This window comes from Pistacia vera, unplaced genomic scaffold (genome assembly GCF_008641045.1).
Source record: "Pistacia vera cultivar Batoury unplaced genomic scaffold, PisVer_v2 Contig704, whole genome shotgun sequence".
Classification (NCBI taxonomy): domain Eukaryota; kingdom Viridiplantae; phylum Streptophyta; class Magnoliopsida; order Sapindales; family Anacardiaceae; genus Pistacia; species Pistacia vera.
Window position 1 is genome coordinate 218971 of NW_022196562.1, and position 13232 is coordinate 232202.

General features: G+C 37.5%; 2 protein-coding genes across 2 annotated transcripts in view; one reads left to right on the plus strand and one right to left on the minus strand.

Annotated features, from left to right (window-relative positions):
* Positions 1-6435: 6435 nt before the first annotated feature.
* LOC116114229 (protein SLOW GREEN 1, chloroplastic-like) lies at positions 6436-7513 on the plus strand. The gene has a single exon (XM_031400381.1). The coding sequence runs from the start codon at positions 6482-6484 to the stop codon at positions 7250-7252; it is 771 nt and encodes a 256-aa protein (XP_031256241.1). The 5' UTR covers positions 6436-6481; the 3' UTR covers positions 7253-7513.
* Positions 7514-7629: 116 nt separating this feature from the next.
* Positions 7630-13232, minus strand: part of LOC116114227 — a 38032-nt gene continuing 32429 nt past the window's right edge. Inside the window, exons 2-4 of the mRNA XM_031400380.1 lie at positions 8585-11232; positions 8352-8494; positions 7630-8172 (exon numbers count right to left, since the gene is read on the minus strand). Of these exons, the coding sequence (XP_031256240.1) occupies positions 7797-8172; positions 8352-8494; positions 8585-10927 (2862 nt within the window). The 5' untranslated portion in view covers positions 10928-11232 and the 3' untranslated portion in view covers positions 7630-7796. The remainder of the gene's footprint in view (positions 8173-8351; positions 8495-8584; positions 11233-13232) is intronic.

A 13232-nucleotide genomic window follows, 5' to 3' on the forward strand; every position in this document is an offset into this window, starting at 1 on the left:
CTAGGCGACTCGTTGTATCTTTATGGGCTATCCCATGCTCCAGAAGGGTTATTGTTTATATGATCCTGCCGCAAAATGGTTTCTTATCTCCATAGATGTTGTCTTTCATGAAGACACTTTTCCATTCACCACCAATGATGAAGTCTCAAGTTCCTTTCCTATGCGCTTCTTAGAAGATAATCTATGCTGATCTATCCANCACCTTATCAATCGCATGCCAACTCGAGTACTGCATGGTAAGACGCCCTATGAAGTTTTGTTTGGCAAGCCACTAGCAATTGATCATCTCCATGCTTTTGGGTGTCTTTGCTACTCTATAATTATTGGGCCGCCTGACAAATTTAGGTCCTAGGCGACTCGTTGTATCTTTATGGGCTATCCCATGCTCCAGAAGGGTTATTGTTTATATGATCCTGCCGCAAAATGGTTTCTTATCTCCATAGATGTTGTCTTTCATGAAGACACTTTTCCATTCACCACCAATGATGAAGTCTCAAGTTCCTTTCCTATGCGCTTCTTAGAAGATAATCTATGCTGATCTATCCACTAGTCTTGACCCTAATGATTCTTCACCAGAGTCACTTGCTAGTGACACCTCCACGTCATCTCCTCCAAAATCTCTTACGCTTGCACCACCACAACGACGATCTAACCGATAAACTCGTCCTCTTATCTAGACAGTTGATTATGTCTATTCCACCATATCAAACTATTTGGGTACACCTTAGCCCACATTAAATTATGTTACTTATGACAATTTCTCTCCTGCCCACAGAATATGTGTCAATCAGATTTTTGTTGACTGAGAGCCTACATGTTATTCCGACATAGTCCAACATGCTCATTGGTGTCAGGCTATGACTAATGAGCTCACTGCCCTAACTCAAAATAGTACATGGGAACTAATGCAATGACATCCTCATCGGAAACCCATTGGATGCAAATGGGTGTACAAAATCAAACATCATTCAGACAAATCAATCAAACGATATAAAGCTCGATTGGTCGCCAAAAGGTTCACTCAACGCGAATGACTTGACTACCAAGAAACTTTTTCTCCTATTGCCAAGCATGTTATCGTACAAGCATTTCTAATAACTATTGTTCATGATTGGTCCTTATATTAAATGGACGTCTTTTTACATGGTGATCTCCACAAAGAAATTTATATGGATCTTTCTCCAAGACTTTGCCGACAGAAGGAGAACTCAGTATGTCATCTACCAAAGTCCCTTTCTAATCTAAAACAGGCATCTCTACAATGGAACAAGAAATTCACATAAGCACTCATAGGCATAGGCTTTTGCCAATCTAAACATGATTATGCACTATTTTCCTGGCGAAAAGGTAACACTTTTGTTGTACTCATCATTTATGTCGATAATATTCTAATCACAAGAAATGATGAAAAGGTTATCAGTAAGTTAAAGGAACACCTCAACAAGCACTTTTGCATAAAAGACTTGGGAATTGAAATTGCAAGATCTCCAACCGGAATATCTCTTAGCCAACAAAAGTATGTTCTTGAACTCATAATAGATTTTGGGTTGTTAGCATGCAGACCAAATGCCATCCTTGTCAAGCAAAACAATAAACTCACTACTCAGAAATATGATAGTGGAATGCCACCATCAAAGATAAATCCACCATTGGAAAATCCTTCACATTATCCAAGGCTAGTGGGTTGCCTTATCTTTCTCACCATGACACATCTTGACATTAGTTATGCAGTGCACATTCTTAGCCAATTCATACGCAGACCAAAGCAATAATCTCAGATGAATGCAGCAATGAAAGTGATTAAGTATTTGAAAGGTTGTCTTGGCCTAGGACTCCCCTTGCCTCGGGATGAGCATCCAAACATCACAACATACTATGACTCGGTTTGGGCTACATGTCCAATGACAAGGAAATCTCTTACTGGTTTTTGCATCAAACTTAGGGAGCCCTTATATCCTAGAAAACAAAGAAACAATGAATAGTGTCACTATCATCAACAAAAGCTTAGTATATAGCCATGGCCAAAACTACATGTGAAATCACCTGGATTATTGGGCTATTAGGAGATCTAGAGATATAAGTAAGAAAGTTGGTTCAATTATTTTGTGACAACAAAGCTACAAATGACATTGTGGCAAATCTAGTATTCCAGGAAAGAATGAAACACATAGAGATTGACTACCATTTCATTAGAGGAAAAATCCAAGAAGGGATAATCAAGACCATGCACATTCGCACTACAAAACAACCGGGAGACACCTTCACAAAACCATTATGCAGCAGACAACACACATATTTGCTTCACAAACTTGGGGTCTATGACATATACAAACCATAAGCTTGAATGGGAGTGATGAAATATGGAATGCTGCTAGAATTACAGCTTGATTACAAACAATCTTCTTCACAAAATCAAGGCTACAATCCTAGCAATCAATCACCCATGATTTCTATAATTACATTATTGTGTTACTATTTTTACAATTACATTTCTTGTATAAACATAGCATTGTACAAACATTGTAAACACAATTGAATACAATACACAGAAAAGTATTTCTGCATTTCTTTTTTCTCAGCATACTTTGGCAACATGATCTGCTTCTCTTGCCTTCCACTTCAAACTCTAACAGTATATTCAAGTGTGTATTTTCAATGTACAGAGCTCTCTATTATCACTTTTAATTTATGCTAGATCAATACTATGATAATGGTTGGAAAGAAGAAAAAGCTTGATTCAAGTAATGACTGAAATCAAGGTTTGCTTGATTCAAGCGATTTGAACAGCAACACACCCCCCCCCCCCCCCCCCCCCCCAAAAAAAAAAAAAAAACAAAGCTCAAACGTGGGTAATGTAGACTCCAGCTTGAGATTGGAAACTAACTTAGTGAATCGTCCTAGATGATGAGTTGATGTAAGTAGCTGGAATAAGACAAAATAGTTGATTTCGGCACAAATTCAGCGTTGATGAGAAAGTCAAATGATGATGTGGCAAGTCAACAATGACATGACAAAGGTTAGCAATGGTGTGGCAAGTCAACGATGACGTGGAAAAAGACAACAATGGCGTGGCCAGTCAATGTGATGACATGGCAAAACTAACAAGGCAAGTCGTGTACAGACGTGTGTGAGGTGTGGCAAAGACAAAGGACCGTAATGGCAAAGGCAGAGGTCCTAGATGGCGTAAAATAGTAACCCAAGATAGTAGTAAGCGTTATCCTGATATGATTTAATATGCACTAGGAAAATTCCTAGGATACTAGAGGGGTAACAAATGGTCTCACTTAAAATCCACACTCCTTAGACTATTATCACCTTGGTGATAGAATTTTCCTAGACATACATATAACCATAGAAATAACACTAATTGTCCTAAACCTAGGCTTTCATACCATGTTAGAATTCTAGAGAGAAAGGCAAAGAATTCTAGAAAGAAAGGCAAAGCATGAAATTGTATATTCAAGTATGTATTTTCAATGTACAAGAGCTCTCTATTTATACTTTTCAATTTATGTTAGAATCATGCTAAAGCATCATGATAGTAGTTGGAATCAAGCTTTGCTTGATTCAAGCCGTTTGAGCAATGGCCAAAATCAAGCAAAAAGCTTGATTTTGGCTAACATCCTAATGACATGTTCATTTAATCGATTTCCATTCACTCGTTTGGTCTCTCAAGGAAAAACAGTCTTTGCTTTATGCATGGCTCTTCATATAAAATATTATGTACTCCCCTTCTCAAACAAGCTGTCATTACAGTACGCGTACGACAAATATCTAAGGGTCTATTTGTTTTTTTAGCCTAGAAAAACGTGAAATTCACATTCGTATATGAATATGGCAAACTTTATTTTGAGAAACGTGGAAAAATGCTGGGAGAAATTATAATTAGAAAACAACTATTGAGTTATTTAAGACAAGATCAAAAAAATAAGTGATACTCTAACAAGATTTAATCTTATATTTTAGATAAAAATGTCACACGTATTTTTATTTTTCATGTTTTCAAATATTGTTTTCAGACAAATATGAAAACAAGTTTTGATTTATTAAAAAAGAAGAAGAAGAAGGAAAGAAAAGGGTTGTTCAGACTCGACCTACACTAAAAGTGTGGATAATCATCTTCTTGTTGACTTGATCCAAGTCTTCTTAGCCACTTTCCAAGTCTTTGTATTAGTTACTAAGAAAAATCAATTGACTCCCCTAATGTTTAATTTCAAAAATAAATTTTAAACCCAACTGAAATAATGTATTATAATTACAACATTACCCTCACACACACACACACACACACACACACACACACACACACACACACACACACATGCAGACATGCATACATATCCACTATATGTATATAACCTTCTTTCCTCGAGTACAGGATCACTACTAACCTAAAATAGAAGCAAATCTAATCAAGCCACAACGCGGTGACCATAAAATGAAGAGATGGTAAAGACTAGAGAGAGCAAAGCTAGATTTGATATTAGTTGTAGAATTGTAGGACTAATTAGTGCTATTATAAAACATTGTCCTGTTGCAGGCAGAGTAAAGCTAGATTCGATTGTCATTTTTGCATAGTTTACTCTGTTTCCTGTAATTTTTTTTTTTTTTTTTTTAGGTAACGAGGTATTTGGCCATAATTGCTAGTCAAGCCCACCTAATCCTCGAGGTTACAAAACACCCACATTACCCTTACCTATATGTAAGGGTAACGTTGGGGTATTTTTATGGACATATATATAAATTTATCATTTTTAAAAACTGTTAGAGCCGATGGAAAATAACTTTTAAGCGCAAGTTAGGAATTTTAAAAACTGTTATTAAAAACTTTTCAAAACTGTTACAGTAGTTTACCCTCAAAACCACTACGGTGGTTTACCCTCATAATTGCTACCATAAAACTCCCAAATAGACCCTAAAGATTTATATCTAACAGAAGATTAACAAGATTTTTCCTAAAAGAACAGATCTAAAAGTAAAATAATTACAAGACTAAAGAACCTATAAGATAATTCAGATATAACTCTTATATAAAACAAGATTTATATCATGTCATGGTCAATGGCAAAGTAAAGAGTAAATGCAATATATCATATCATAATGATTAACATTATCACCCTCAGCTCAACTTCATTCAATTTCAGTTGAAGGTTTGTTGAGATCCAAAGAGTAAATGACATGTTCCCACCCAAAGATTAGCGAAAATCCAAGATCCCACCCCTAGTTTCATCTATCCCATATTCTCATTCTTAAATTAATATTGTTAGTGATTTTAGGGTTCTAAAACAATATGGAGAGTGTTATTACCAAAATACCCTTACAAATAAATTAGTAAATTATTTTAATCCCAAATAGATTTGGATTTCTCCGATAGTCGCAAGGGAGGGGAAAATTGGGAGAAAATGCTCAGATCCAACCAAAATGGAAGCGGATGAGGCTGGGAGATGGATGGGTTTTGTTGGGCATGAGTGGGGGAAGGTAGTGGTGGTGACAGTGATGTCAAACAGCGTCGGAATCCAGTTAGATCTTGATTTTTTCGATAGCCACGAGGGAAGGAAAATCGCGAATAAAAGGCTCAGATCCGGCCAAAATGGAGGCGGACGAGGTTGGGCGATAGATAGATTTTGTTGCGGATGAGTGGGGGAAGCTAGTGGTGGTGATGATGATGTCAAACGTTGGGCGATAGATAGATTTTGTTGCGGATGAGTGGGGGAAGCTAGTGGTGGTGATGATGATGTCAAACGACGCCAGAATCTAGCTGGATCTAGGTTTTTTCAGTAGCCACGAGGAAGAGGAAAATCGTAGAGAAAAGGCTCAGATCCAGCCAAAATGGAGGCAGACAAGGTTGGGGGATGGTTCGGTTCTATCGAGGATGCATGGGGGAAGCTAGTAGTGGTGGCGATGATGTCAAACGACGTCGGGATCTGGCCAGATCTAGATTTTTCCGACACTAATGAGGAAGGACAAAATTGCGGAGAAAAGACTCAGATTTGGCCAAAATGGAGGCGAACGAGGCTAGGGGATGGATGGGTTTTTTCGAGGATGAGTGGGGGAAGCTAGTGGTGGTGGTGATGTCCAACAGCAACGAAATTCGACCAGATCTAATTTTTTATGACTGTGCAAGGGAGAGGTGCTTGTGAAAGAAATTTGAGATGTAAAGAGTTATGTTTCAATTTTTATTTTTATTTAAGATTTAATGCAGTTCAAATTATCATTTTACTCTTTGAACATTTGATCAAATGATTTTCCGTTAATTTAAGGGTGGGAATCTCAAATAAATGAAACTAGGGAGGGAAACTGGGAATTTTGCCAATCTTTGGGTGGAAACAGTTGTTTGCTCAATCCCAATTGGCTCCTCAAGCACCTAGTCTCGTAACAATTAAGATGTATAAAAAAGTTGTGATAAAATACTTGGCATAAACCTATCCATTTCATTTTGTTGTTGTACAAAACCCTAAACCTCTCTTCTCTATTTCAAACCATGTCTTCCTCACTTTTAACTTCATCTTCTTCAACATTCTCTGTTCCCAATCTCAACAACAACAACAAAACTCCCTCTTTAAACCCATCATCATCATCTGTATCACTTTCGCTCACTAACCACACCCCATTAACTCAAACCCTCAAGTCCTTCGCCAAAACCCTCATATTAGTGGGCACCACTCTCTCAATCACCTCCAATTTCCCGGCCAAAGCTCAATCTCCTCCCGTCACTCTCACTGAAAACTTTACATTAGAAGAAGAAGATACCTTTGAACAAGGCATTGAATCTCTCAAATCCCTTCTGCAACAAAAGCTTGAAAACGGCCAAGACCAAGAATCTCTCACCATACTTCAACGCTTAGTGGCGGCGCAGCCTGAAGTGAGTGATTGGAAATTCTTGATGGCAAGATTGTTAGGTGAAATGGGTCGGACTCAAGAAGCCCGCAATGTGTTCGAAGAAATTCTTGTGAGAAATCCCTTGTCGTTTGAGGCGTTGTTCGAGAACGCTTTGTTAATGGACCGATGTGGAGAAGGAGAAGCCGTTATTAAAAGATTGCAAGAGGCTTTGGATTTGGCTGAAGAGGAAAACAAAGTGAAAGAAGCTAGAGATGTGAGGTTGATAATGGCGCAAATTCAGTTCTTGCAAAAGAATGTAGAGGAGGCTTTGAAGAGCTATGAAGAATTGGAGAAAGAGGATCCTAGTGATTTCAGGCCTTACTTTTGTAAGGGAATGATATATAGTTTGCTTGATAGAAATGCCGAGGCTTAAGAGCAATTTGCAAAGTATAGACAACTTTCACCGAAGAAATTTGAGGTGGAGGGTTATTTGAGGACCCCTTTGTCGAGGATGAAGGTTTTTGGAGCTAATCAAGAAAATGATGGTAATTGATTTATTGTTTTGAGTTCTTTTTTAATAAAAAATTTGTTGTTAAGTTTTGTAGTTTTATTTGAAACTTGTCAAACATGATATAGCCCGAGCTCGAACAGCCCAAAGCTCCATTTGGCTCAGCTCTTTTACACCCCAAGATATAGGAGAAATAAAGAACAATAAAACTAAGTTATATTAGATGTTTCCTTGTCCTCATGAGACTAAACCTTATTGTTTTAATAATATTGCCATTTAGAATCGAAGGGTCTATGTGTATCATTTACCTAAATAAGCCGTTTGATGTAGAACTAAGGCTAGCATTATCATGAAATATTTAAAACACGAAATTATTTGTTCTTACAACCAGAAGACTCACAAACTTGGGCATTTCAATGACACTACAACTTGTAGTAGATGATAATCAATTTCGAAATAGATTTGGTCACTAACGTTTCCCCTTACCTTTTCCCTTGTTCTTTTTCTTAGGCTTTCTTTTTCCCTTGTTTTCAATTTTCTGATCCTGACAACTGGCTTGGGTTTGGTATTGGGATTGGGAACCAGAAGCTATAGGAATTGCCAAACCCTCCATCTTACCGTCAATGTTTTCCTCATCACATTTTCCTTCTGATGCCACACCCTTGCCCACGCCCACGCCCACGCCCACGCCCAGACCCATGCCCATCTCTATTGCCTTACCTTTAACATTCCTACTCTGCTGCAAGAATAGCTGATTCAAGTGAGGCTCCACTGTTTGCCTTGTTGACTGCAACCTCTTGCAAACTTCTCTAATTGTTGAAATGTTGTTCTTTACTTGCTGACCACTGAAATTAATTTTTTTTTTTTTTTTTAATTATTCAGTGTTTAAAAGGGTCTACAATAATCTAAGTAAATACAAATGCAAATTACCATGCAACAACTTTGAGTTATAACCAGCAATTTGAAAGCAGATGCCAAATTTAGGATGATATTGTAAAAACTAGAGCACCATTTATAAACTGACCTTTCATCTAATCCAGCATAAATTTGCTTCAATTCTTTAAGCATGCTGACTGCTTCATCCATTTGGCTTTTTAAAGGGTTCTTCTGAACGTTTCCACATTCCATTGCAGCAGTTAAAAGGCGAATACATTTGTCTACATCCAACTGTAAAATCACAAAATTATAAATCCAACGGTCATCTTATTACATACTTCACCCTGCATTCAACCCATGTGAAAAAAGAAATGGAATTACCTTGACCCTTGGGGCATTCAACAAAATGCTCTTTTGATCTCCTGCATTTTCTATCAAATCTAACGCTTCCAGTGTTCTTGAGAAAACTTGAGGGTCCATGAGCAGTTTATCCTCATTTATGGTCTGGGTAATTGAATCCTTATCTGGAAGGATAGCAGAATTTGAAGACGGAAGAGTTGAACTCTTTCCTTGGCCACGACAGTCTGACAAAGAGATATTCTTGTGCAAATTAGTAGCTTCCAGTTTAGCTCCAGAATGGCCTTGAGAAGCTTCAGACGTCGGAAACATGACACCTAATATGTCCTTACATTTGCTGGCTTTCATGTCAACAAAAACTGCATCTTGACACCTGAATCTTGAACAATTTCCCCCCAAACTCACAATTACAAGTGGATTCCTGATCCTTTTAAATGCTTCGGCAATCACATCAACATTCTGATAATTAGGCCTCCATCTTCTGCGAAGGGAATCACAAAATTCCCAAGGCAGTTTGTTGGAAATATAGTTCCTGCCAAGCAAGTCAAAGAGCAAATTTGCACAGCGCAAATTTACGTACTTCCCAAAATTCAAATGAAGCAAACACACTATTACAACCAATCTTAAAACAACGAATGAATGATAATGTTTCACACTTGTATGAGAGTTTCTGATCCATTCCATTGTGTCCTTCTCATGGTAAAGGAACTGCGAAACAATGTGGACAACAAAGTCAAGTACATGTCTCAGGAATTGTTGCCCATCAGGCTTTAAGCTTGAAGTTGGGTTGGTGTTCTCCTCGTCGTAGATAAGCCAATCCACAAAAGATGACTGTGTGGTTAAGATATACCCATGGCCCTGGATGCTAGACAACATAATCAAAAACCGCTCAATAAGATACAGAAAATTAGAAGGTGATATGTATCCTTTCCGCCAGTTGGCATCATAAGTATGTTTCAGAGCTCCAAAGAACTTCCAAACAAGTTCAATGTTATTGCATGATCCGATATTCCCAGAGGCGCTCTCTACAAATTCCTTCCATGGTGTTTTCTCAATAAAACTTTTTGCAACATTCTCAAATACCTCATTATTCGGCTTACCAGACCCAAGAATCATAACTACCACACTTCCAATCTGCCCATAAGATAACTGACTTCTCCAGTCAATAGTTTGAAAAATAACTTCTTCAATTATATTCCTACAAATCTCAGTTTGTCTCATAGAAATCAAGTTCCCTTTCAGTGATTCTCGCCAGTCTGGAGGAAATATGAAGTCAAAGAATTCCTTCTTTGATAGTTCAACAAAATTTTGTAGTGCCCTAGTATCATAATGCTGGTGATGCAGATATTTAGAATTCAAAAGAGATTTAGAAACTTCATACATGTAAGTAGAATTTCTGATTTTGCAGAACACAGATGATGAATTCTGAAATGACTGCTTACGGAAGGCACATAGATTTTCCAACACCTTCATACCAACAAAAAGTAACTCTGAACTCCAATAACTCCGAGCAGCAGAGACAAGTTTGCTGACATCAATTGAAACCAACTTCTCGCTCATTTGAGCACATCTTTTGTCCACCTTTCTAATCCAGTCTGCATCTGGGTTCAGCAAAAGATACTTGGTACCAAGATTGCTATATTGCTTCCATACACTAAGGTAGTTCAAGCAGAAGTCACCATAACTTCTGCAGTTGTTAACATCTTGTGTTTGCAAATGCTCAAGATACTCAAGTATCTTCACAATCATATTCTTCCAGTAATTCCAGTAGTAGACAAGGGTCTCAACAGAAACCTGGTTTCTATGAATTATGTCTTCTGAATATGCTACGAGATCAGAAACTAATTCGTCTTCCCAACCATATTTAGAGCTACTTAAATGAAGATGGAAATCCAAAATCTTTCGTACAGATAATATTTCACCTCTAATACTCTGATGTTTCTTTGAAGCATTTAATTGATGACTCAGCATAAATAGGTTGCACTGCTCATTTGATAAAATGTCAGCTTCATTTCGAACAAATTCAGAAAATTGGTTCGAGTCATTCTCCGCCCATGACTTGGCCTTTCCCAAAAGCTCCTCCTTTTGTCCAAACTGCTTCAAAGGCCAGCCATTGCTACCAGGTGACCATAAAGAGTTGGAAAACACGTAATCAAGTATAAATGCAGATGCTTCTTTGAAATTCCCAGCTTTCTGTAGCAAATCAGCTGCACGGAGAATATCTCCTCTCATTTTTGCAATATTTGCAGCATCCACGAAGTTTCCCGACTCTTCCTCCAGCAATAGAAGTTCATCATAGCAATTCAACGACTTCAAAAATTCACGTCTCAAATCCACTGAATGAAAAGCTTTCACAAATTTCATCATAGATTTGCTATCTTTGAGCTCATGATGATGAAAAGCACACCTCTCCAGAAAGTCTTGTTCAATTGTGTTTATTTCTTCACTTCTTTGGACAATACCAACATCTGTACTGGCATGTTGTTTCCAGTAGTGGATGTATTGCAATCCAACATCAAAAAGCTTTCCTTTGGAGCAAACAGTCAAACATTCTGGCAAAAAATTGCCCTTGGCATACACCTCTGCTGCAAGCTCATAGCGTCCTGCAAGACAAAAACATTCCCCAGCCCTTTCCAGCTCTGGTTCCTCACATTTTTCCAAATAAATCCTACCTGCAGGAACAAGAAATGGAAGTCTTAACGTCAAATTTAGTAATCTCAATCTGGAACAATATATAATATCCAGCACTTTTCGCCATTAACTACTATAACAAGGGCAAGAAGTTCCTGGAGAAAAAAAAAAAAGTTTAGTGAGGAAGAGTATTATTGCAATAGGTCACACGCTGAAAAACTGAAAATAGTTATCCAGTCACTTTTGGAGCTCTCATCTTGGTGCAGAAATGGAACTTGCGATAAAGAAAGCTGCTAAACTCAGTTTCACACTAAACCTTCTGATAAGACTGCAACAATACAGTAGATTGCATACCAAAACCTTCTTATAAAACAATAACTGCATCTGGAGAACATCTAAAAGAAATCTATGGTCTGTTCTCAACAGTAAGTTTGCTTAACATATCAATTCTGTAGTCAAAAAAATCAGCAACAAACATCAGATAGAAGAAACTTCTGAGATGATATCTAATTTTCACAGTAACATAAGTAAGTAAGAAGTATCCATAACACTGCAGCACATAAAGACAGCAAGTTATATTCCATCAAATATCAATATCAATTCATACCTGCTCTTTTACTCTCCCAGCTATAAAAACATTGGCAGCAGAATGGCCTTGTGTATGGTTTCAAATTTTATAGCAGCTTGCCTAGTTTATATTAGCCTTCTCAGGGTTCAAACTGCGGATGCGGTCACATCAGCCTTAAGGGCAGTAGCTTTACACCTTTCTTCCCAGTAAAAATCTTAGTCTTTCGAAGCATATAGTTGCCATTCATAGTTACGAAATGAAATAGCTGGAAGTAACAAATAATTGCCAAAAGAGAAAAGAATATTTAGTATCACCAAGAAAAGGTAAGTGGTTCCTAACTCGTACCACTCCTACCACAAACAAAATATGAATCAAATGGCTCTGACTGAGATTTTTCGAGCAGCGTATAGAGCAGTCTAAATATGAATGTGAAATGGCTCAGCTAGGAAAAGGGTACCGGAATTGGAGAGATGAAGATGAAAAAATAGGTAGTGCAAAACAAAATGTATTCCAGAATATACAGGTCAAATAAAAGGTTTCCAATTTAAAGCATGGCATAAAGTAGAACAACGATGATAGTTGGGAAAAAAAAAAAAAAGACCTTGATGCCCTGCGATTTCCACTCCTCTGGTGTACTCGCAACTTGCATTGCATGTGCCAAGAATCATCCAGCTGTTGACTTCAACAAGAACTTCTTCTTCCAATAGTCAAACATAGGTTTGGAGACATCCTCTCTATCCTCCCAGATCCTAACCTTTGCCTTGTACGAGTGATGGCGACATACAGTTGCTTCAGTTCAGCACACAGATGTGTTTAGCTTCATTGAAGCTGGGAAGGACCTAGGTGACGTGGAGTCAAGCAAATTTTGCTCCTCCATATACTCGTAAATCACTCTCCATTGATTCTTAAGATGTGATGAACCAAAAAAGTTGTATAACAGTACATCCTACAAAGAAATAATACAAGCCATTAACGAAAAAAAAGTAGATTCATAGAATTACTGAAGAATAGAATGAGTAAGGACTTGGATAAAAGTGAAACTTCCAACCAATCAATTTAGCAGTATTTAGCAATCAATCCTCCTCATAATTTGGAGGGGATTTGATTCTAGATAGAAGTTCAATCTTATTTACTAGGAATAGTTGCTAGAGTGCAATCTTATATTATTACCTGCATGATTCTACATTGCCACGCTGAAGATGAAATAAATGACAAATTAAGGAAATAGTCTGAAATTTAAGTTTTAACTAGATCACAAATATGACCATTTCAGTAATAAGATCAAAATTTAGAAGAGTACTTAGGGCATAGCATGAAGAATGGTATAAAAAGCAAAACTCTTTGTTTATTACTCCAATAATAAGACTTTTCAAAAAAAAGAATCACCTGAAATTCAAGGCCTTGCTCTCTACTATGGTCAAAACAAGAGCTTGATTCCCAACAAGTCAGAAATAACCTTCCGAGCACAATCAT